General features: G+C 54.4%; 9 protein-coding genes across 9 annotated transcripts; 4 read left to right on the top strand and 5 right to left on the bottom strand.

Moving 5' to 3' along the window:
• Positions 1-386: 386 nt before the first annotated feature.
• ASG1-0 (Activator of stress genes 1) lies at positions 387-3,280 on the bottom strand (the record flags this gene model as incomplete). Its single annotated transcript, XM_036642216.1, has 4 exons — positions 387-1,084; positions 1,135-2,212; positions 2,268-2,984; positions 3,068-3,280. 4 exons carry the CDS (start codon positions 3,278-3,280, stop codon positions 387-389), a joined length of 2,706 nt encoding a protein of 901 aa, XP_036491530.1.
• Positions 3,281-6,758: 3,478 nt separating this feature from the next.
• Positions 6,759-7,485, top strand: CGI121 (EKC/KEOPS complex subunit CGI121; the record flags this gene model as incomplete). Its single annotated transcript, XM_036642215.1, has 3 exons — positions 6,759-6,914; positions 6,990-7,112; positions 7,168-7,485. The coding sequence occupies 3 exons, from the start codon at positions 6,759-6,761 to the stop codon at positions 7,483-7,485; spliced, it is 597 nt and encodes a 198-aa protein (XP_036491529.1).
• Positions 7,486-7,640: 155 nt separating this feature from the next.
• On the bottom strand, positions 7,641-9,044 carry CGCS363_v010365 (putative proline dehydrogenase; the record flags this gene model as incomplete). Its single annotated transcript, XM_036642214.1, has 2 exons — positions 7,641-8,454; positions 8,509-9,044. The coding sequence occupies 2 exons, from the start codon at positions 9,042-9,044 to the stop codon at positions 7,641-7,643; spliced, it is 1,350 nt and encodes a 449-aa protein (XP_036491532.1).
• Positions 9,045-10,739: 1,695 nt separating this feature from the next.
• Positions 10,740-11,401, bottom strand: CGCS363_v010364 (uncharacterized protein; the record flags this gene model as incomplete). The annotated part of the gene is made up of 2 exons (XM_036642213.1): positions 10,740-10,924; positions 10,990-11,401. 2 exons carry the CDS (start codon positions 11,399-11,401, stop codon positions 10,740-10,742), a joined length of 597 nt encoding a protein of 198 aa, XP_036491531.1.
• A 1,621-nt stretch (positions 11,402-13,022) lies between these two features.
• FUB8-0 (Oxidase FUB9) lies at positions 13,023-14,253 on the top strand (the record flags this gene model as incomplete). Its single annotated transcript, XM_036642212.1, has 3 exons — positions 13,023-13,107; positions 13,164-14,047; positions 14,101-14,253. The coding sequence occupies 3 exons, from the start codon at positions 13,023-13,025 to the stop codon at positions 14,251-14,253; spliced, it is 1,122 nt and encodes a 373-aa protein (XP_036491527.1).
• Positions 14,254-15,712: 1,459 nt separating this feature from the next.
• On the bottom strand, positions 15,713-16,823 carry CGCS363_v010362 (uncharacterized protein; the record flags this gene model as incomplete). Its single annotated transcript, XM_036642211.1, has 2 exons — positions 15,713-16,528; positions 16,593-16,823. The coding sequence occupies 2 exons, from the start codon at positions 16,821-16,823 to the stop codon at positions 15,713-15,715; spliced, it is 1,047 nt and encodes a 348-aa protein (XP_036491952.1).
• Positions 16,824-18,394: 1,571 nt separating this feature from the next.
• Positions 18,395-20,158, top strand: TED1 (the record flags this gene model as incomplete). Its single annotated transcript, XM_036642210.1, has 1 exon — positions 18,395-20,158. The coding sequence occupies one exon, from the start codon at positions 18,395-18,397 to the stop codon at positions 20,156-20,158; it is 1,764 nt and encodes a 587-aa protein (XP_036491528.1).
• Positions 20,159-21,573: 1,415 nt separating this feature from the next.
• Positions 21,574-21,902, top strand: CGCS363_v010360 (uncharacterized protein; the record flags this gene model as incomplete). Its single annotated transcript, XM_036642209.1, has 2 exons — positions 21,574-21,764; positions 21,818-21,902. 2 exons carry the CDS (start codon positions 21,574-21,576, stop codon positions 21,900-21,902), a joined length of 276 nt encoding a protein of 91 aa, XP_036491630.1.
• Positions 21,903-22,423: 521 nt separating this feature from the next.
• TIM50 (Mitochondrial import inner membrane translocase subunit TIM50) lies at positions 22,424-24,069 on the bottom strand (the record flags this gene model as incomplete). Its single annotated transcript, XM_036642208.1, has 2 exons — positions 22,424-23,035; positions 23,089-24,069. 2 exons carry the CDS (start codon positions 24,067-24,069, stop codon positions 22,424-22,426), a joined length of 1,593 nt encoding a protein of 530 aa, XP_036492572.1.
• Between the last annotated feature and the right edge of the window lie 65 nt (positions 24,070-24,134).

The following is a 24,134-nucleotide window of genomic DNA, read 5'->3' as shown; positions in this document are numbered from 1 at the left end:
GATAGATATTTTCTATGGTTAGAAAAAACCTCTGACGCGCAGACCATGTAATGGGAAGTAGAGACAACATCCAAGTCACAAGAAACAGGCAGTTGAAAGCTTCAAAAGCCCACAACGTGGCAGGTATATTGCTAAAGCGACGCCATGCCTTGAGGCTGGCCCGGCCCAAAAACGCCAGCCTTGATCATTGCAAATTGCAGCGGGCTCTTTCGTCCCGATTGAACAACCGAACCGTTCGGCCTGTGTTCCCTTCCATGCCTGGTGCCTTTTCCTGTTGCTGAACCACAGCAACCCATCCCTAAATGATAGCCCCGATGAACGCCTAGCATTGCTCTATGACATGAAAAGAACACGCTGCTTGAATCATGACACTAGAAACTGAAAACTCATTGGCCACCACCACCTCCCGGGCCATCGAAGAGGAGAAGTGGCCACTGACCTACCGGCGCGGCTGTGACAGCGGCCATTTCGGCCACAGTAGCCGCTTCTGACACTGCGTTCGGGTCCCTAGGACCGCCGCCCAACGTCAAGAGGGCGTTGGCGCTATACCTGTCTTGGCTGTCGGCCATCGCAGCGGTCCAGTCGTGCCAGGTATTGCCCTGAGATGCGGATTGTCGCCACAGAAGCTCGGCAGCGGCAGCGGAGCCGGTCGGGTCAGCCACATGTTGAGTTGCCTGTGAAGCAAACGCAATCAAGGGGTTGGTCTCAGCCGAGGTCTCGTCTGCCGCCCCGGTCGCCTGCACTGCAGCCGTATAAGAGTAGGCGTTGTTCGCCTCAAAAGCGGCATTGGCAGCCAGACTATTGTTTCCGGGCTGCTCGGCGTATGCCAGGGACGGGTACGGCGTGTTTCCGTTCTGGTTGGCCGATTCTGCGTAGAACGCCTTCGCAGCTGTCTCGGCAGCGCTCGCGGCCAAGGCCTGTGTAGACTGCGGCTGTGCCGAAAGCTGGAACGGTGACGAGTCTGCCGGGTCGGGCTTAATCGTTTGAGGCAGCGATCCTTCCTTTTGCTTGGAGTCGTGCTCGATCCAACTGATTGTTCTCTCAATGATGAGATTGATTTCGTTGCTGATGCCAGATCCCGTTCCTAGAGTTGAGTTAGTCACGATTTTCCTAATGGGCAGTGACACTACTCACCGATTAGTGATACTGTGGCGTTGATAATTTCCATCCAGTCTCTCATGTCAGAGCGAATGTTGGCGATCTGGTTAGGAGTCGTCTCGAACCTCCTTTCCCAGTGGGCGACCAAAGTTGTGAAGATGGCGGCGCCATAGACCGCGATTTGATACCACGTCGTATCCAAGGATTTCAGCTTCAGAATGCATTTGGTGGCCTTGAGCATGTGCGCCGCTGTCTCCTCGCAGATTCGGGCATTCTCCAGGAGCATCTTGCGGTCGCTTGTCATGGCCACAGATGGATGACGCAAACAAAGACGGAACTCGAGCGCATACATCTGTATGTATAGTGCGTACATCTTGCCTTCGTGTTCTGTCTGGCCGGCAAGGTTGAGTTGGAGGTTTTCTGGTAGGCTGTCCTTCCACAGTTGAAGCTGCTCCTCCAACGCATTTACGACGTCGGCGTAGTTCTTCGGATCACGCTTTACGCTGTAGATGTTGGAGTACATCTCCATGAAGAGAGGGACGATCTTGAATCCAGCCAAACCGACGTGGTAATTGCAGGGCGTTGTCACGGAAGTGTCGACGCCCTCTGGTGTCAGCGCCTCGTCCGCAATGGGCTCGGGGAAGTCGACATCATACTCCTCCACATTGATGGGCATAGGCCGTCCGAGGCGCCCGTTCAGGGTAACGTACACGGTCAGAATAGTCCACCAAGTGCGCTTGCGGATCTCGTTTTCCAGATTTGTCGTCTCACCCGGCGCCTTGGCAGCGCGGTGCAGGTTGAGGTCAATGGCACAGTGGAAGGCAAAGTTGGTGACCATAGAGCCGCATCCAGGCTTTGGGAAGGCGCGGCTGTGAGCAGAAATCATGGCCATGGCTTGCACGGCAGCGACAGACTGCGCCGAGGCCAAGTCGTACATTTTGCTCAGAGCGAAGTGGTAGTGTTTGTTAGACAGCTCATTCAGCTGGGAACGGCTCTCCTGCTGCTCCCAGTTCCTCACGCCGTACTGGAAGTAGATTGTGGCAAAGACCATGTGCACCATGACTAGATCGGGAACCTCTGGCTCGAAGTCGGGTTCGTCGTACATGCGAGTCAGCTTGAAGGGATGGTCAGCAGCAAGCACAGGTAGGCAGAGGAAGGGTTCGACCCACTATATTCATGAAAGTCGGCTTGTGAAGGACGGGCAGGAATGGCCAGATCATGAGGAAATACCACTCCGAGTACGTAAATGCGTCGCTTCGCGAGGGTAGTTCGATATTGACGGGCGGGTTGATGTTCATACATGACTGCAGGAAGGACTGGAGGGACTTGTTGTAGAGCGGCTGGGAGATCTTGGCATCGGGGACGGGCTTGTCCATATCAGGGGCGTCGAAGGAGGTGACGTCTATCGTAGTGCCGAGGATGGACAGACGTGTGCCCTTGATGGAGCTGAGAAGGGCGCTGTCGCCACCTACGCCAATGTGGTTGTGAACAGGACGCGACTCGAGTGATGACCGGGGAAAGGAGCGACTCGCGGGCGGCTTGAAGTTGTAATTCTTGACCCAGACGGAGCCGACCTTTGTCCAGGCATCCTTCTCGGCCGGGTCCTCGACGGCATTGCCCATATGATCGTAGGTGACGCCTGGTGGAGGGTAGGCCATACCGTAGGGGGCCCAGGTCCAGGGCTTGACTTCGATGCCGTTGTTCTCGAGGAGCTTCTCGAGGTCGCGTATGTGGTTCATCATGTCGGTCTTTTCCCGCTCGAGTTCCTGCAGGTACCCTCGACGTTCGGTTCGGCCGGTGACGCGATCGGTGACGAAGCAGTCGAGATTCTGGTTGACGCAGTGGGAGCATCCTTCGGGGAGGGCATCGCAGCGGATCTTTCTGACCTGTGGTGTAGGTCGTCAGCACGGGACGGTTTGACGGCTCGACGCTTGTCTGGCAAAGGACAGGACAGAACATGTGGACTCACCTTGCATCTATCGCAGGCCTGGCCGGTCCTCGTGTAAGACGACAGACGGTTCTTGACGACGGAGGAGAAGTCCTCCTGGCCGCCCTTGTCGAGACGCGGCAGCTTCACCTTGCCATGACCAGCAGCAACAGCGGCGGCGGCAGCAGCAGTGTCGGCGTCGGTGGTGGCAGGATCGCCAGCTTCCGCCGGTCGCTTGGGCGGGCGACCGGGCATGGTCTCGTTTCGAGAGGAGAGTCGCGAGGTCTGGCGAAAGGAGGCCGCATACAAACAAAAAGAACAATCGCAGGCGCAGGGACAAGACGACGGCAATGCAGACTCTCGGTGGTCGCTCGGTGGTATCGCGACGGGGTTTTCCGCAGAGAGATGGAGGTTGCCGCGTTTTTAGGGGAGCTGCTGCTGTTGGTGCTGCTGTCGCTGCATGTGTGACGGGAGGTCCAGTGCCTGTCAAGGGGGGTGGGGGGACGCTACCTTAGGTATGGGGCCCAGGCACGCCAGCACGCCAAGTAAGGCGCTCCGATGGCAGGGGGTCCGAGCTGCAAATCGTCCGGGGGAGACGGGAGAGAGGGCTGACGGGCTGCCCTGCGCTGGTTTAGCGGGCACGCGCCAGGGGTGGTGGGTGCATCCACTGGGCTGTCTCTCTGTTGAGTCTTTTCAGTGAGGTGTCTCTGGCTGCGGGCAGCCCGGCAATCGGGCACTCCAATCCACTCCACCTACAACTCACACACTCAACCAACACCTGGTCAGTCAAGGTAGACAACACCGCAGCACGCAACACACACTAGACGGACGCAACACGCGGCGGCTGCGGGAACACGCCAACCGAGTCCCAGCCTGTCGGGATGCGGGCGTGCGGGTGCTAACCTACCTCCTTCGATGCGCACTGGGGGCTGCTTGGTGGAATGCAGCTGAGTCGAAGCCCGGGTCTAGAAGGCCTAGGTCAGCTGGGGGTCCTGGACTTTGTCTCTGATTGACTAGAAGAATGTCCTCCACGCCCAGACGGATCTCGATGAAGGACGAAGTTGTCAGGTTAAAGAATGGCAGACATCTTTGCTGCTGCTGCTGGGGTTAATACAGGCCCAGCCACTTCAGCTCCTCACACACGGCGGAAACCTGTCATTTGCCTCGACGAACCCCTTACGGACACCTTTACAAACAACCTGCAAGAAACGAGAAACACGAGAGACTCGATCCTTCCTGTTCCCGGGCTCGAGCAGGGCTGGGCCGTAGAAGCTGACGCTTCTGGGTCGAGTCTGCTGGTCCATCAACCACCGTGAGGGTGTGAAGGAAGCGAGTAATTCTTGGTCACGGATGGCCAGCACTAAACCTTGACCAACTGCAACTAACTGACTACCTTCCTTACCTTCCACTAAGAGATAGGCTGAGATCGATATCATCCTTCACATCTGGCACCGGCCATCCATCCATCTTGCAGCCGACGGGAGCCAGATTGGCCACAGTTGGTGTTGCGCTTGTTGTTGCCCGAAACTCAAGAAATCGACGCCATGTCATTTCCAAAACCAACGCCGCCAGCCATCGGAGGCGTTGGGGGGCGTCATCCTCTCTCAAAGAACCCCGTGGCAGCAAAGAAAGAACACCCTCACACGCCTCCTCCTCCCCAAGGGTTCCAATGTTCTAGCTCAAGGTTAGAGTGTCTCTGGTTGCAAGCGAAATGTCTCTCCAGCGGGAGGGGCACTGCGTCTAAGCCGGATCGACTGCGTGGTCGAGCCCTTCGAAGCTCCTTTGTTAGTGCCTCATCCCCCACGCCGCGAACGTTCCGGCAATGCCCTGTACCGGCCATCTAAGCCCACGGCAATTCCATCGGGTTAGCGACTCATGGCCGCATATTTTTAAGTCCTGGTCCATCTTGCCGGATTGAGTTATTGAAACATTGAAACAAGTGCAAGGCGAGGCAAGGCTGGGCCGTCAGGGACTTGTTCAACATGGACGACGCATTCCCGTTGTCTGGGATTCTTATTCGCATTCATGTTGGTAGACCTCGCAACAGAGGACTCATGTATCCCACATGCATTTACCGAGCTGGCCACTCATCAGCCTGCCTGACCTGGCAAGTCTAGTCTGACCAGACCAGACCAGACCAGACAAGACAAGACAAGATCAGCTGCCGGGATTCTATTCTGGTATTTGCTTTGTCGAGGGCGTCTGTGTGTAGGTTCGCCGACTTGGGTTGTCAGGTTCTGCCAAGAGACAGGTACACGACGACGTTTATCCCAACGATTGGAGGCTGAATCGCGGGGACGGGCAGCTTATTCAATATTAGAAACGCGGCTTCTGACTATCCACGAGTTGCCGCGTCATTTCAAGGCTGTCGCACGCCTCGTAAACTTCGTGAGAGGTTGGTCCGTCTGAACCCTCGCCCGTTGCTGCTGCTGCTGCTGTTTCCCTGCCTGTCTCTGAGCTTCTGTGTCCGAGTTGGGGGTCCAAACATGGAGATTGCAGACACAAAAGACAAAAAGCCGGAAATAATACGCGGCATGCTCGCACTCGGGGGATGCTCCAATAGCCAGAGGGGTTCCGGGAGCCAATCTGACTGGTGTGGTGAGATGGATGCAATGCACATGAAGATGCACCATGGAAGGCTTCCTGGAAGGCTTTCTGGAAGGGAGACTGATGATTAACGAGTGCGAGGTTCCATTCACAGTGATTGCATGTCGGCAAAGGGTCAAAATGGCAACCCCAGGTTCCCGTTACGGATAGGCACCCCACGATCTCGTCCCGTCAGATAAACTCTGAGGACCATCGATTCCCAAACAGGGCTGAATCGAGACCCAAGATGACGCGCCGTGCCACCTGGGAGCTGCGTGCCTAGCACAGGTAAGGTAATTGCGGAAGCTGGTCTGGGTGGGTTTCCCGCGTAGGTTTGGGCGCAAGTGAAGATTATCTTAAACCTACGATGTGCAAGGATGCTGCCCCAAAGAGTCGGATCTTTAACAGACTTTATTGTCTTTTACCCGGCGTACGGGTGTCTAGACGAGGCTTGTGAAGCTTCATCCGGGTTTCTCTCAACCTCGGCCGAGACACGAGCAGCTACCCACCCAACCCTACCCTACCCTACCTTACCTTACCTTGAGTTTACTTGGAGTGCTAGCTGGGCAAAGTAACTAGGTATGCAAGATCAACATCATGACTTGCGGCAGATGATGGAAGCTTCAGTTGCAACCGCTGGCGGCAACTTTAACCAGCTGGCGGGAAAAGCGGGCCTGTCCGCCGTGCCGTGCCCACTCCCTCAGCGACCCGACCTGTTCACGTCCAACATTACCCTGGACGCGTGTTGACTGTTGCAGTGCAGTGTATGAGTGAGGTGGTGGTGCTCCCGTCAGGTGCGGTGTCGTGTCGTGACCCCGCCATGCCCCTCCAAGAAACGGAAGCACAGGACGCTGACAGCACCGCCCAAGTCTATTCGCCGATAGGTACGTAATACCTACCTACCTACCATTTTGCTAGGGGGAAGGCAGGAAAGATTGGACGCTCCTTCCTTGCTGCGTGCCAAAAATTCAATTCTATTTTTTCTTATTTTCGACCCCGCGATAGTTTCATCGCCAGTTACCTTCCACAACTCAATCCCCCTCTCGCTCGCCACGACAGACAGACAACCACCCTCGTTTACATCCTTCAGCTACCTGACCTCCGAATACCCGACGTCTCGCACTCACTACACAGATAGTCCGCCATCATGTCCATCATCGAGACCGTCCCCATCGATCACGTGCCCGCCGATCATGCCCTGCACGTTGCCTTCTTCAAGGATGTCCAGAATGCCGCCTTCCTGCACTCGCAGCTGCTGGCACGCAATGCCGACTTCGAGTACGCCCTAGTCGACGCCTCGGTGGTATGTCACATTCTTGTCTCGATCCAGACAGAAACCTGACAGCCCGCCACTGACACCGACATCGTGATCCTACAGGCCGTCTCCCGAACCCACATCCTCGCCGCAGCCTTCAAGGCCGTCACTGCAAAGGTCGATGGCAGCCTCAAGACCCCCAACGTTCACTCCGAGCTTGTCGCCTCTCTCAGCTCTGCAAACAACGTATGCGCAACACATACCTTTGGCACATCGCTTCACACCAACTAACTCTTCCCAGATAGCCGAAGCATACCGCCGCTACGGCATCAGCCCCACGTCCAAAGACGTCATTGCTGTCAAAATCGTTTCCCCCACCTCTGCCGAGTCAAAGTCCCAGTCCGCCGAGGATGTCGAGAAGCACATGAAGGAACACTTCCAGGGCACGCCTGTTCCCTTCACCGACGAGAATATTGCTACGTCCACAGACTGGGCAAAGGTGCGCAAGTACTACAAGCTCAACGGTCTCCCCTGGCTCGACGCTATCAAGGACGAGGCGGAGCGTAAGGAGGAGCTAGAGACCCTCGTGCTGGGCGCCATGGCCTTGCGCACTGCGTAAAGTGACCGCGGCGGTCCATCGCATGCTTTCGCGAGATACCTCAGCTGTTTGCTGATGTCGTGTTCGTAAGTCGTCATCATTTGCTGTTGTACAATACTGCAAGCTAATCATGCCCCCAAGCGCCAACTCCTCCCGTCAACAGGGGCTCCAACTCTTCATACCGAGACCCCAATCACGCCCTTGAACCTCCTCAAAAGCTCGCTCCACATTGCGTCTCGCCCATCCCGCGTCCTTTCCACGGCATCGCGGTTCTCGTGTGCCCGCCGCAGCAGGTATTTCATGCATTCTCCAGTCGATCCCCAGACGAGATACTTGTATGCGTCTACACCCCGCGCCTTCGCATCTTGGTGCCCCGGCTTCTTCGACACAAGCTCGCAGCTCACCTCGTCTGCCATGCCCTGGAGTTGTGCGAATGCCATCTGAATCCTGGCCTCGCCAGCATCGCATATGGCTCGCGCTTTCCTTACTGACTTGGCATTGTGCGAGGCGAGCACCAAGCAGACGGGTGGCATCTGCGAGTCTCCCCTCAAGATCTCGCCCCACTGCCTCTTCAGGAGACACTCGGCAATGCCATCGTATGCGGCATCGGTGTCCGCTTTGGTGTCGTGGATAAAGTGCCTGGGGTCAGAATTGATGTAGGCGCCACGCACCAGCTTCACCCCCAACGTAAAACCCCCACCACGGGCGATCATTAGATGGCGCCGGAGCGTCTGAGGCGTAGACTTGAGGTATGCCTGGTAAGTGCCGTAGATGACGGCATTGCCAGGAGAAGTATTGTACTTGCGCATATACTCAACGGTCCATATGTCGATACCGGGCTGAAGCGCCGTTTGTTCGGCATCAAACAAGAGACGGACGCCGCGCTCTGAAGCGAGAGAGCAGATGGAGTCGATTGAGTCGGCCAGGGCGGCCGAGGGAGGGAGACGTTCTGCGAGGGAGTACAGCGCCTGCCGGCCTGCACCTGTGAACCTGTGGTGGCATTAGCAGCTGTGAGACAGCCCGACAATGAAGACATGACTTTACTTGAGAGCAACGAAATCACCCCGCTGGGCCAGCCTGACCGTCTCCAGGGTCCCCTCGGCCCAGGGGATAATCTCATCGCGGATGCATTCCTCTGCCATCTCGCCCTCACCACATGACGCCAAATCCTTGGTCTGTGCATCGTCGAGGACGACTTCTCTGGCGTAGCCCAGGATGACCCCTGTGAATCCAATGTCCTTGAGCTTGTTGGTGGTCTGCTTCACCTCCACCGGGTTCTCTCCCGCGCAGAATTGGGCATAGAACGTGTGCTTAAGGAAGAACCGCAGCAGCGGATTCTTGTCCGGGTTGAGTATCGGGTTCGTCGTGTTGGCGAGCACCGACATGACCCACAATGAAGGCGGCAGCAGGATGGGCGACGACGAGATTGTCGTGGTGAGGAGTGAGCGGATGATCATGTAAAGGGGCAGCACCGACAAGGGGGCCAGCGCCGTTTGTGGTGCCGACTCGATGGGTGTAAGTAGCACCTGCTCCGTCGACGACGACCTCTTCGTGGACGAGTGGATATTCCTCCTCGCCATTGTGGTAGACGTTGAATACATGATCCACTGTCGATGTCTGTTTGGCGTCGTGAGTAGTGGCAGCACACTGATGCGAGTGATGGTTCTCTTCCTAGCAACGACGCGGTCTCGGCTTATGGACGCGCAGGAAATCGATGTCCTTGCGCTGCGGAGGCACAAGCTGTGCAATGGCCGGGCCATCGCGGTGTTTAGGGACGCCCGCCGAGGATGTAAAACAGGATGCTAACGCGCCGCGGCGGATGAGTAAGGCGACGGGCTGAATAATGATGACGACTTGGAATTGAACGTTCAAACCTGAGGGATTCTCAAAACAGAGACAACACACGATATCACCAATTAAGCAGAGGGGTGGGGAGGGTATTATACAAAGATTCCAAGTCTATTGATCCTTTATCTCCCGGCCGATGCGGTCGTGCCGCAACCCACGGACGCGAGCCACCCTTAAACTCGCTCCTTCCCTTCCTCGAGGACTGAGCCGCAGCGTTATCTACGAAGGAAGCAGACAATGATGTATGTCCTGCGCGCGAGATGGGACTAGCAGGTTCCCGCCCAGCCCGTGTGCGGCGCTGCTTATCTCGGGGGAGAGATTGGCACTTTATCACGTGGGTTATTTTGTGTCATTGGGGTCGGTATCTGCCCGGTGGTAGCCGCTTCCGGAAGATCGGATCGGGATGGACCCTTGATCAGCGGCGCGTCGGCGCATCGGCGAACGAGGGGCGGGAAGTGACGAGATCGGAGGCAGTGGCGATGCGTGGTTCACGTGGTTCACGTGGACACGTCAGATGTTGAGTCGGTGGAATCTTGGAGAGTGACGAGAGTTGTGGCTGTGTGAGGCTGTGAGACGAATGTAGATCATTACTCTAGAATGTTCGTCTCATGTTCTGCGGGCATTCTGAGGTGTTCGGCTCCGAATGCTCATACGATGACTATTCCGCGTTGTGTACACTTGGTGCTGACGGCTACACCATTTCGACCTCGTGAGTCTTGAATTAGTCAAAGCACCTGATGCTGCCGCCGTCTTCGACCACAATTCGCCATGCGCCAAGTCGGATCCATTTGCCCTCCTCGAGATGGAAGCGAGAGCAAGGCCCCATCTATACTCGCTCTCGCGCCAGCAATTCCCAATTCGGTCATGGGACTCATCTGGTGTGCAGAATGGCTCGGTTGATGTAGTGTTGTATTTGTATCCTTCCACGGCATTTCCTGTAGAGGACACTTTGGATGTGGTTTCAGCTTCGCTCCCTCGATCCGCTTGATTACTCCGTATGGGCTGAGAAACGATGTCATGTTCAGCAGTGACGGCGCCTTTCTCCGCCATCGCTCGACGCCTTACCAAGCGTATCGTCCTCGGCGGAATCTGTTTCTTGCTCGTCACACTAGCTCGCCTTCTCGCTTCTCGTGAAGTATCTGACCCAGATTTCTCATCATAACTCGTACCCATAGATGCTGACCATAAATAGCGAGGCATCATCAGAGGTTTACCTCCAGCAATGCGCAGCTCGCGCGCTTCAGAGTGGGGTTGATTGGGTAGAACGTAGGCGGGGCAATGGCCAGCTAAAGCATCATATCCGATGCGTGCGACATCAGAACGTCCTATGACCAGGTAGTGGGCATGGATGGAAGTGAGCGTGCAGCTACTTCCACTGAATGTCGAAGTGTGCAGAGTCGCATTGTCTGCCAGTCGACGGCTGTAGTTTAGGGATGCTGTGGTTCCTCTACTTTAGCTGCCTTCGTGGACCCGAAGCGCTTGCGAAGGAACTCGACGTATCCGATAGGACGGCCACGGGCGAAGCCGACAATATCCTGCATGCCGCCGTACAGCACTCCAAAAAGTAGGCCGTAACGTGCCGTGCGAGCTGCAGTGGGCAGAGAGAAGCGATCTTGAAGATTACAGCATCAGCAAACATGCCATCGTGGATTGGGAAGCAGGACTGGCGTGACATACTGACGAGACTGAAGCCTCCGGCTACCGTCAGACTGGCAAGCACGGTGCTAATGAGGTCTGTACTGCCGCGGTATCTGTCGACGGTGCTCTCGAGGCCGAATGCCATGATGGTCCAAAAGCTGAGCCTTGCGCCCATGCGTAGGCCTTCGCGAAAGCCGCCGTGAATGGTGTGATAGTTCTTGCTTTTGTGGTAGAGGTACCAGCCGGTGGTGGTGGTGGGCATCTTGTGTGCGTGCTCGGCGCGGAAACGCAGCGAGGCCGTCTGTCCTCCTTGCGCAATACCCAAGGCTGTCCCAATGCCGAAACCGACCATGCCGGCGAGGGGTATGCGTGCTGGTGTCGGGATGGAGAGGCGGGACTCGGCGGGCTCCAGGCTGAAGTACTCAGCCATGGTCTGGCGACGTGCGGCCATTGTCGGTGGTAATTGGGGAAGTTGTCGGTCGGGATGGGTGAGGTCAGAGTGCCCTGGTCGTTGTGGTTGTAACTTGTAGTTGTGACGATCAGAAGAAAGCTCCGGCTGCTCGGGCGCAAAACAAATCGGCGTCAGACCCGGAAGGAGCTTGGACCACCAGGAACTGATTTCTCGGGGAAGGGTCCCCCGGGGCGGGATGACCTGGCGGACGGCTTGACGGGGGCCTTCTCAGCTGGCATCACGTGGTCGCGCATCAGAAAGGTGCCCCGCGCTAGGCTCTATGGCCCGTAGCTCCCGCCGAGGATCGCGCCTGCCTGCTGTAGCTGCAGCAGTCGCCGCCTGAAATTCTCGCCCGCCACCTTCAACCAAAGAGGACCTATTCCATGACGTCTGCGACCTCCAATTGCTGCAAGGCTGAGCTTTCCAAAATCCAATCACCGAGAAATCTCTCTAGAAGTCAGCTGCAACTTGTCAAAATGGTATGAAAGGCACCTTGGAGTGACGAAACGCACCCCACCTTCCATTCGCAGCTAACTCTTCTTTGTAGGTACAGAAAGTCGACGATACCTTCTACTCGGTGCGCTTCAAGTACGGCACCCACACCATCTTGCTGTTCGTCGACAGTCAACAAACCTTCTCCGATATCACCACATCGCTGCTTGAGATCCTGCGCGACCGATTCCCCGACGGCCTTACCATCAACCACACCTCTCCCGAAACGACGCCCCTGCCAGATGGCGACGTGGAGCTTGCCTACGCCCTGCCTGTGAATGCGAACGACCTGACACAAGGATGGAAGAACATCAAGGTCAAGGACAACGACACCCCGGTTGCTAAGGGATTGCGCGATAATTGCACCGTCGCCTTCTCCTTCGATGTCGACGAGCCCGAATTCGTCGTCGACGTACCTAGTCTGGACGAGGACGTTGAGGAGGAAGAGGGCATGGGCTCTGATGCATGATTAGGACTGGTTTTCTGCATTGTTGCACGGCGTTGGGGTACCGCATACGGCATACATATACTACATGCTGACCTCATTGAGGCCAAGCAGCTAATGGAAGACGATTGATGATTCATTCATGGCAATTTGGCCTCGGCGTCAGCATATTGATGAATTGCAGTCCACTCTCGGCAACCCTCCAGCGATGGAAGTCTTTAGGTTCGAGACTGAGGGGTTTCCAGCTCGACGAAGAAGATGCTGCGTCGTTAAATCTGACAGCAGCATACGCGAAAGGGCGCTGTCGACCATGCTGCAGTAGGAGTGTTCCGCTGTTCAGAAATTCTGCCCGCCATTCATGTCTGTCGCCGTGCGTCAATCGCGCCCTACGACACCATAACTGACAATCAAGCTTACTTGGCTTGCAGCTGGCCCGGCCCTAACGATAACAGCACTGCATGTCGATAATGATAATATAATCTAATGGGGCAAACTGACTAACAATGATTCGTGCCAGCGACATCGGGCTTGATGCGGTCAACGATAGGCAAATGGCAACCTGCATTGATAAGAAGTTGGGGAATGGGGAACATGCCTCGTAGACTTAAACCCCCCTCCGTCACCGAAGACTCAATCTATACTAGAATTTGAATAGCATTATCACCAATTTTCAACGGCGTCAATATGACTGATCAAACTGAAGAGTTAGTTCTCAACGTCGACGACGTCAGGAAAGCTGCTTCAAAGAAGCTCTCCTCATCCGCCCGAGGTGAGGGGTCTGCATCCGACCCCAACATGTGCAGTAACTAACATCCACATCACTAGAATTCTACGATGCCGGCTCAACGGGTCAGATCACGGTCAAAGAGAACACCACAGCATACTCCAAGTACCGAGTGCTCCCTCGCGTTCTCGTCGATGTTTCCGAAGTCGATACCAGTACCACGGTCTTTGGCCAAAAGATCGATTTCCCGCTTTCCGTTTCGCCCGCGGGCATCCAAGCAATGGCCCATCCCGACGGCGAGCTCGCAACCAGCAGAGCATGCGCCAAACGCAAGGTGCACATGGGCGTCTCTTCGTTCGCCAACTATTCCGTTGAGGAAATCCGTGAGGCCGGGCTGGGAGTTGGTCCACTGAAGCACGTCATGCAGCTCTACAGCATGAGAGACCGTGAAGCGCAACTCCGCATCATCAGGCGCGCTGAGAAGGCTGGATGTGTAGCCATCTTCTTGACGGCAGACAGCCCGGTGCTAGGCGTCCGGTACAACGAACCTCGCAATCAGTTCCGCGTGCCCGAGGGCCTTTCCCTGCCCATGCTTGAGAGGACTTCTGAGATGATCCGGGCTACCACGCACGAGGCCGGGTTTGACGTCATCAACTCCAACTCCCATTCATGGGCTAAGGAGATCCCCTGGCTGAGGAGCGTGACAAAGCTGCAAATTTGGATCAAGGGCGTTCTGACACCCGAGGACGTGGAGCTGGCTGTCCAGTATAAGTGTGACGGCGTTATTGTGAGCAACCATGGCGGTCGACAACTTGATGAGACCCCGGCCACGATCGACGTGCTTCCTCATTGTGTCAAGGCGGCGAAGGGAAGGATCCCGATTCACATCGATGGCGGCATCCGTAGCGGGACAGATGTCTTCAAGGCGGTGGCTCTCGGTGCCGACTGCGTTTGGATCGGACGGCCGGTTATTTGGGGGCTGGGTGTAAGTCAATCCCTAACGTTGAAGCGCAGCAATGTCAACTAACTCGCGAATAGTATGACGGCGAGACAGGTGTGAGCAGGGTCTTGGACATCATATACGACGAGTTCAAGAGGTGTATGCAACTTTGCGGATGTAATTCGATTGCCGACATTACACCTGCATCACTGGGTGTTGTGAGAAAGCATGGTCCCATCTCAAGACTGTAATCTTGCATAAGAAAGACGTTGAATAAATTGAAGAGATCACCTATGGTTTCTGTATCTATAGGCCCAGAGTTTCTTCGTGCACACCTACAAATTTAATGATGTGACGGTGGTGCTTGCTATTCGACTGCATATGAATAACAGGACAACGGTAACGACAAGTACAAACACGGCGAAAACCATGACGACCGCGATGCTGAAAACAACAGCAGCGGTAATAATGGTGATGAAATAAAGTGAAACGCCCTTCAACAAAGCAGGTAGTGGTCTATCCTGTGAGCTGAAAATATTCACCTAGATAGCTAAACTCATCGGCAGCAATAGTAGGGACGATTTTAGGAATATTTTCTACCAACTACTATAAAATGAAAACTGGCGGATTATCTCCAGCCAAGACCAGCTGCAAGTGGATGTGGTCTTACCACATGGCCAACCGCGAACCTAACCCTGTCTTCTATCAAGCCACCTTAGTCTCTATGCAGCCAGACATGCCGGCCTATCCTCTGGCAGCCGAAATAAATAAGGAAGTATAACGACAGAATAATTATGATTCCAATCTGTGCCACCGACGCACACGGAGGTGCGAAAAAAATGATCTCAAATATTTGGAGCGAACTGATAATCCAGAAGAGTGCAGGGAACGACAAAATATCCTTTTTGATGAAGTGGTCTTCCCTTAGTCGTAAGCCAAGAGCCACGTAATAAAAGCAGCTTGACGAAGGCCCAAACAACATCATCGGAAGGGCGATGAATGATAGTAATCCGACAAGACTGTCAATGCTTACTTCAAAATAAACGTAGCCTACTGACAGCACCAACAACTGACATGCCGTTAGTAAAACAACTCGCCTAATCCACCTACAGTTCGTGAAATAGTTGTCCAGTCGATTCTTAACTTGTTCAGGGGTTGAAAGGCCATGATCTGACAAATGGCTCAAAACGAGGTGTTGCAATGGGTAACCGGCATTTTTCTTCGCGTCAACCTGGGGAAAAGCTGGGTTCGTCTCTGACATGTACGCCCGATTTTGCACCGATTCCGTTGAAGAGTTCCAAAGTGGAAGCTCAAAACCTTCTCTAGCAAAGCATCCCTCTCCGTGGCGGTTTGGTTCGGGGTCTCCTATGATTCCACTACTAGGAATATCTCGCCTAGTCGAGGTTTCAATTAGAGAATCCGAGGCGGGTGGCTCTAATACTGTCTCGTTCATCAGAGTATCTGGCGACTCAGGGTTTCTCTCTGCTTCTTGTGTCCCTTGTGTATGCAATGACACCCAGGACCGGTTTTCTGACGGCATGACTGCCTTCTTTGGTCTGATGATCTTCAGGAGGGGCGTGACCAATGCAACAAGGGGCCCAATAAGTAAAAACACTGCCAAAATCTGACCGAATCCCCAAACATCTTCGTCAACCTTGATTGAAGAACGATCAATCACAAGTCGTAAAGTTCCCCAAGCACCAGAAATCATCAAAGTGAGGATCTGCACAGCATCATGATTGTCAGCATACTATCCATCAATGAGCATATGGACGATTGTAAACTTACGTCAACGAAGCCAGACGAAAGAAAGTCGAAATGGATTTTGAGCCCGTAGTAGAGAGTGATTTGAAAGAGCAGAAGCTTTTGACCTCTTTGTATAATTCCATAATTCTCGTAATTATTATTCAATGTTTTCGTAATTCTTCTCATAAGCCACTTTCTTGGTGTTGTTCGGAATATCGTCTTGATACGATTCGAGCACGAATGGGTAATCTTTAGCAGGCGCATAAAGAACGTGATAAACACCAAGACCATGCTAATGAGAGCGGCCAGCGACTTGTCTGTGTTATGGATTGTGTCATTATTGGGGATTGATTTGTGTTTCAGACACTCCTCGAAAGTTGAATTGGACTCGGGCCGATTCCCTTGCAGTGTGCATATTCTTGAGAGAATTATATCTCTGCTTAATCTCCTGTCAAAAAAGCAGCGAGCGTTTGTAGCCCCCAGGCGGAGGGAATCGTTCTTGCTCCAGTCGATCGACAAAGTAGGTACGAAGGCGGATAGAAGGCCGGCCCAAAGGACGAACATGAGTATCACTCTCCAGATTCGCTCCCACCGATGCTGATTGAGATAGCCGCGAATAACCGTCAAACAACAGACGTGTGTGAGATTCGAGAACCAAACCAGATAAACGAGAAGTTTCCAATGGTATGCGGATATAGCGTTCTGAAAGAGATTCATGTACCCGCTTACTAGTATGCCGAGACCGGTCAAGAGTTGAATATCACAAAGTGTCAGTATAGCCTGAATTAACATTAGCGCCAAGCTGTGTAATACTAAATCGAAGATAAAATGTCAGACAGCTCACCTTTGTTAAAATGTCTCTCAATTTGCGTCGGGTTCTGATCTCAAGCCAATTGCGCATCGTCATGAATAGATCCACAATGATCCGGTCAACGCTATTGGTTTTCCATCCTTCATCACCACCATCATCCATAGCGGAGCTACCGTCTTCTCTGGAAAAAGGGTCTGTGGATGGGTCGAAAGCAACGACGTAGTGGATGATGACAAGTAGAATCACAAGTCCCGAGGTTCCCATAAAACCAATCAAGACCTGGAGAGACACCGAAACATTAGTCCGAATAGTTTCCAAAAGTAGATAGATGTTGAAAGTGTCATACGCACCCCAATTCCGCCTATGTCTGAGTTCGGCTGCAATTCGTCTGGCCATTCATAGCATTGGGCTAGCCAGTCAGGCGACATGATGGCGTCCTGATCCGAAATACGCGTTTCCCACAAGATTGGATACGAGTTTGAAACAGACTCAGAGAATGAGGAAAAATATCTGTCAATTGAATGAAATATCGACGAGAAATAAGGCAGTGAGCGCAAAAGTTGGCGGCATTCTCTTGAATTTAATGATCAGGCTGCAGGTTTTTACCAAGTTTCTTCAAGCAGGTGGAAGCCCCTTTGGATGATCAGGCTGTCATATTATGTGACCGGGTAGCGACCATAGCTGCGGGCGCTTGAGTGTGCCTCGCATGCTGGAGAGGATATCAGCAGTTCCTTGACAATGTTATTCTGGTTGCTTTCTACACAGGTTGATTTGTGCTACCACACGAAACCATAATGGCATGTAAGACACCTCAGAAAAGGATATCTTAGCCAGTAATCTTGATGGTGACACCAACACGATGCAGTCATTTGGGGAATGGCGTTGAGAACTTGACGCCAGCTCTCGACGATAAGGTGGTCAGCAGCCACCCTCCACTCCTACAGCCTTTCCAGCCAGTGATAGTCATGAACATAGCCGCAACTACTATTTATGGCGATCTGAAGCCACCGATAGTAGAAGATATTGACCCTTATAAGCCGCGTTCACATGCGCCAATGTTGGTTAAACATGCGCGGCCGCATTTTCTCAGTGGCTCTCAATTCACGTACGTGTAGTAAATATAGCTGGCCCGCCCGCCGCCATCATTTTACTATGACCGATCTGAGGTCGTCTCAAGGACACTTACAGCTAGAATCATGAAGGTAGACTTCATTGCAGCCCACAAGTTTCCAAGACATCATCAGAATAGAGAAAACTGAATTTTTGTCATGGATAGCAACACAAATAGCTTGTCTGGCATTTGAGGTACACAGCCGCACGTTTCTTCGGAGGAATGAACAACAAGTGATCGCATGAGCACCGCGATTTCGCTGACCAGGCTTAAATGCGTAATAAGCCTATTTGACAGTCTCAGTCATTGCAGCAAGGAAGTTTTGCAGCCTGCGAGCTGTTTTCATAACCTCACGTGAAAGTGGTCAAGTGGACTAAGACAAACCTCGAGTCTAAATGCAAGCAGCTCAGCACAGTGTCGAGACAGATGACGTCGGTGGTCTGGACCGCGATCGCTAGAAAAATACAGCGGACAGGGACCTGCATGGCCCCACTGAACAGCCCCAGACACAGTGAGATCATTGGGCAGGCGTCACTGTACCCATTTGGACCCCTTTTCCAGACATCCAGTGTCGAAAGTCGAAGGAGCTCTGGGTTTCACTTTTTTTTTTTTCTCTCTCTTCCTCTTCCAGAAAACAACACGACATCAGAACCCACGAAATAGGGGGACCGTCACAACCACAGCTGCAGAGTCGCCGCCGACCTCTGCTGATGCTGCCAGCCACATGTCCCTCGTGGCCATCCTCCGCCATGGCCTCCGCCTGATCATCCCGCTGGCGGTAGTCTCGACCCTCTACCTCTATCTGTATCCCGTCTTCCTCGGCTGCGCGTTCCCAGTCGCCCCGAGTACCGGCAGCAGCAGCAGCAGCGACGTCGAGCTCGACAGCAAGGCTGCCTTCATCGAAGCTGCGCGACACCACCTCCCTTTGCCGATCCCCCTCCGATCGACAGACTCCCGACCCGCTCCTTTCAGACTCCTTGCGCTGGGCGACCCTCAACTCGAGGGTGACACCGCCATCCGAAGGATTCCTGGTCCTGCCTTCCCTCACGCGAGGAGCTGGTGGTCCCAAGTGACATTCAAGGCACCAAACTCGCTGCGGCAACGCGTCCGCCAGTCGCTACACGATGTAATCGACATCTTCCTCGAGGACGTCTTCAACGAGCTCGAGTCCCTCCGCAAGCGGATAGACATATTCGGCAACGACTTCTACCTTGCCCACATCTACCGAACCGTACAATGGTGGACTCGCCCTACCCATGTTACTGTGCTTGGCGACCTCCTGGGTAGCCAATGGATTGGCATAGAAGAATTCCGGAGCCGTGGCCGCAGGTACTGGGACCGCGTTATGCGAGGCACCGAGCGTGTCCCGGACGATGTAGCTGCATACCCGTCTATGGAGTATGAGCTCGCCGACTACCTCTCTCCGTCTGGCGAGCCGTCTTCGGTATGGTCGCGACGTGTCATCAACGTCGCTGGCAACCACGACATCGGCTATGCTGGCGACATCAACCAGGACCGCTTTGGACGTTTCGAACGCCTATTTGGCAAGGCAAACTACGAACTGCGCTTCGAGCTTCCTATCGAAGACCCCAATCTCAATGCTACTGTGGTGGACGACGAGAAAAACCCCGACTCCGACCGGCTACCTCCCGAGATCCGCGTGATCGTCTTGAACGACATGAACTTAGACACCCCTGCGAAGGACACCTCTCTGCAGGATCAAACCTACGCCTTCATCAACTCCATCATTGAGACCTCGGCAGCTGTCGAGTACAACGGCCACTTCACCGTGATCCTGACCCACATCCCGCTGTACAAGCCCGAAGGCGTCTGCGTTGACTCGCCCTTCTTCGATTTCCACGGCGAGCACGACGGTGGGGGTGTCAAGGAGCAGAACCTACTTTCCTACGACGCTAGCAAGGGCTTTTTGGAGGGCCTCCTTGGCATGAGCGGCAACCCTGATGCCCCTGGTAACGGGAGAGGTCGTCGGGGCGTTATCCTTAACGGCCACGATCACGAGGGTTGTGACACGTACCACTACATCAATCAGACGCAAGGCGAGCTCAGCGACAGAAGGTGGGAGGTTGAACGCTGGCCGACCGCCAAGGGCCGGGGAGCTGTCGGGGCCCCTGGTGCGCCGGGACTGAGAGAGATCACGGTCAGGAGCATGATGGGCGACTTCGGCGGTAATGCGGGACTCCTCAGCGCCTGGTTTGACGAGGAGACTTGGAGTTGGAAGTTTGAATACGCGGCGTGCGCCTTGGGTACGCAGCACTTTTGGTGGTTCGTCCACAGCTTGGATTTCGCGGCGATCGTTGGCATCGTTGCTTACATCGTTCTGCTCATCACGGAGGCGAACAAGCCGCAAACATCGCCCGTCAAGTTGAACGGATCTGTAAAGGCGAACGGCACTGTTCCGAATGGCGCGGTGCACTCCAACGGCGAAGCGAAGAAACCGATAGAGAACGGGGAGGCCAAATCATCGTAGTCATTCGTGTTGCTCAAATACCCGGCAGGGCAACGCCTGTCTCATATTTTTAGTAAAGCATCTCATTTTGTCACATTGTTCACGCCTGCGTTGCAATTCGCCTTTGGCATGTTTTCCTCAGACCACATTCCTTCGCCCTGGTGTCCACAAACCCATGCCATCATATGTTACCAGCGTTCTACACAAGTCAGCGTACCTGCCTCCGAAGTCTTGCGCCTCGTAGCATCGTTCTAGAGCTCCTGTCTTTGGCAGCCGAGCTCTGGCTATCTTGTGCTTCCAGGATCTCGCCGTTCTGATGCAGCACCGCAGCCTTCGTTGTCTCGGTCAGCCCCGTCGCGTAAGGTACTCTTCACAAACTGAATCTCTCACCGCTAATGAGGCAAGGAAGCAAAATTTGAACATCCTGTGTGCGCATTCTGTGGTTCGCAAGCACATGTGAGGGGTAACAATCCTCTGCTCAATGTTTTCCAAATGACCCAGCGTGCCTGGCCAACCGCGGCAAGGTCTCGACGCTCCCGCCATGTCTCGACACCGGCCATGTGCTCCCCGTACCACTCTGTGAGAGCCCGTGAGCCCGTGGACTACTGCGCCACGGCCGGTAAGCCTCCGCTGCCGAGCAGGGAGGCTGGAGATGTGTGTGTGTGTGTGTGTATGTGTGCAATATCACCTCATGCCAACCGGATATTTGCTTCACGGACCTGACCCCCGGTTCAACGCGCCTCTTGTCACGTCGCACAAGCGAAGTCTTCTGCGGTACGAGCCGGGGGCGATGGAAGTAGAACATGCACATCTGGCGTGCACCTTTCTGTCTCTCTCCCTTACCGGTTGCCCTGTATACCGGGTCCAGAGCTCGCGTCTATAAGTCGCCTGTCATGCATGCAACTGCTACCCCGCCATGTGTTTGTCAACTGCATTGTGCGCCCCGTACGACGCTGCCGCGCGCCACAGGACAGCTGCGCTATCGAAATCTTGTCGCCTTCTGTCATCCGCTCTCAACGCCGGTCAGATCGAGACCAGGCTGGGGTGGGTTGATATCGCCGAGGTCGTCAGCGTTGAGCCGTCACGAGGTCTTGGAATAGAGGCTTCTGCTGCTGGTGGCCGCTGAAGGCTGAAGCAAACATCGGACAGGTGATGAGGCGGTGACAGGTCAGAGACGAACTAGGGATCTTCTTCTCTCTTGGCGATAACCCAGGCCGAGTGAGATTCAAGCTCGACATTCGCTCTTCACTCTCAGCGAAAGAGTATATAAACTGAAGCAAGATCCGGATTGAGATTGGAGATTCAGTCAAGACATCCAGACACCATTCCAAGACGAGCCACAGCCTGCACCATCACTTCAATACTTCTCATCCCAAAGACGCTCCATTCACTTCTGAGAATACCTTCAGCCTCGAGCATATCTCAACAACATCAACATGCAGATCTCCCACTTCACCATCTTCGCCGTCCTCGCCGGCCTTGGCCTTGCCGCGCCAACCGCAAAGGTCGACAGCAGAGCCGCGCAAGAGGTCGATTCGCTCATGACCGCGGGGAAGCTCTTGCCCCGGCAAATCACTATTGAGTGGTGCACAAAATCCTGCGACTGCGACAAGATCCCGAAAGAAGAGTGAGTTCAGACTACATCATATGAAAGAATCTTGACGCTGACCTGGTTATCAGGAAGTTCCAATGCTATTCGAATGCCAACTGCGAGGAGTGTAGACGTCAGGGACTTTACCCACCCAAGAAGGACTCGAGAGTTTAGGCTGCAAGAGTGGACGGGTTAAGCTCAGGTGCCATGTTGGGGATGGTTAGAGAATTAACGTTGTCTTTGAGGGAATCATTTTGCGTCGAGATACCAGATACCAGAGAATCACTGATGGTAAGGAGCAAGGATTGGAGGACATGAGATGAATCAGACGAAACTGGCGTCGGGCATGCTGTTATTCGTAGTGTCTGATATCAAATACACTCGCTTCAGAAGGTTCGGTGCGTCATGACCGAAAACAGTGTTGGAGAACTCAATATCTTCACATAGATACACCAAGCTGGCTACACCAGCTTCTCCAAGGTGGCCTAGAGGTAAGGGTAGTATACAGAGATTCGTACATGCGCAGACCCACGCGTCGTCAAGTCTATATGCAAGTTGTGGCGCCTCTCCATCGCCGGAACCCGCCCCGATAATACAAGTACAAGTAATTTTGGTAAGAGGAGAGAAGAAAGGTGTAGTGTAAAAACGCACAGCTTGTGCTCATTAGCTTTGGTTTGAGTGGAGTGTCCACCCTTTTACTGCTTCTTGTTGGGGTCGTCACTCTTCACGAACCAGCCGCCGAAAGAGCCCATCATGTTCTGCATGGCCTCCTGCTGCATCTTCTCCTGCATGGCGGCCTCCTCCTTCAGCCACTTCTCGCCGTTCTCGCGAATCTCCTTCTCGAGAAGCTCGTAGTTGCGCTGTCCACGCTCACGGGCGATATCCTGGAGCATCTTGCCCTGGGCGAGAGCCTCGTGAGGGTTCTGCTCACCGTCGGGAGAGACCATGAGGCTCATGTTAGAGGGCTTCAGGCCCAGCATACCTCCTAACAAGCTCATTCCAGAGGGCGCCTTCTTCTTCTTGGCCTCAACCTGCTTCTGGAACTCGGCACGAGCGATGGCCTCACGGCGCGCGAACTCGGTGGGAATGTGCTTGCCGTCGAAAGACTTGAGGACCTTGCGAACATCGCCGTATTGCATCGTGTGGATGTACTCGAGGAAAGGGATCAAGCCGACCAATTCCTTGTCTGAAGAGTCGCCCTTCCACTTGGGAAGAACAATGGCATTCTCCGGCTGGTGCTGAACGTGCTTCTCGTTGGTGTCGATAATGATCACCTTAGACAGGTCACGGTTAAGGTAGGAAAGATCCTGAGTCTGAATTAGCCCTGGTCGCAGAAACGAAAAAGAGACCAGACGCATACCTTGACGAACTCTCCGTCCTTGTACTTGGTTGCTTCGCGGTAGAGGGGCCACATGATGAAGCGGTAAGGGTCGAGCTTCCTGACGAGCGGCTCTCCAATAGCGAAGGGCACACTGGTGAAGAGGACCAACTCGTAGTACTGGCTGAGGTAGCGCAGGAAGTAATCGACACCGGGCCGCTTAGCAACTCTCCAGCCGTGCTCACGAGACCACTCGCTGTGGACCAGCAAGTCCTCCAAGCTGATGCAGAGAGTGTAGGGACGCTCGAAGGACGGATCCGGGTCGGGCAAGAGCTTTTCGAAGGCGGGCTCTTGGTAGTAGTTGAGGAAGTCTCCTGTACGCGCCTTCACTCTGTTCCACCACTCTCCAAATCCCCAGCCGTTGGGTGCGTCCTCGGCATGCCTCTTGGCCTCGATCTCGTCGTCCCAGTTGCGGCCGAGGTAGATCGCACCAGTGATAGTGAATCCAAGGAAGGCAAGGTACATGCGGTTGGCAAGCTGCTGTCTTTTCCTGTCTGTTGAAGAGACATATGCTGAATCGGGGAGTTCTCCACGGCCACGGCCGCCACCAGATGCGACAGCATCCTCCTCGGCGATGGCAGCAAGGGCAGCCTTGTTGGTCGCGCCGGACATCTCGTAGGCAAGAGTGGACGGAATGCCCTGCGTCAGATCGGGCAGAGGGCCGGTCGGTGTGGGTTCCTCGGGGGCTTCGGTCGCATCGGAGGCGTTTGTCTTAGCTTCGGCATCGGAGGCGTTGGTTGAAGCTTTCGGTGATGTGGTTTCGGGTGTTGAGTCCGCAGGCTTCTGGCTATCGGCGGGCTTGGGGGCAGATCCAGAGGCGCTCTTTGGCTTCTTCTGCTGGGCGAAGTTTCTGCTCCATGTTGCGGCCACGAATTGGGGTCTTGTCAGTGGTGTTGCGACTGGGCGATACAGCTGCGCCGCAGAGGGCTGCAGGCGCGCGAACCGAGCTGCCCTTGACAGCATGACGTCTCAAGGGCCAATGTCGGCGTATATGAATGCAAGGGTGTCAAGACCCAAAGATGGTTCAA

The sequence above is a fragment of the Colletotrichum siamense genome, assembly GCF_013390195.1.
Source record: "Colletotrichum siamense strain Cg363 chromosome Unknown KSG_Cg363_contig07, whole genome shotgun sequence".
Lineage (NCBI taxonomy): Eukaryota > Fungi > Ascomycota > Sordariomycetes > Glomerellales > Glomerellaceae > Colletotrichum > Colletotrichum siamense.
The sequence above is the reverse complement of the archived record's forward strand: the minus strand, read 5'-3'. Positions and strand labels throughout refer to the sequence as shown.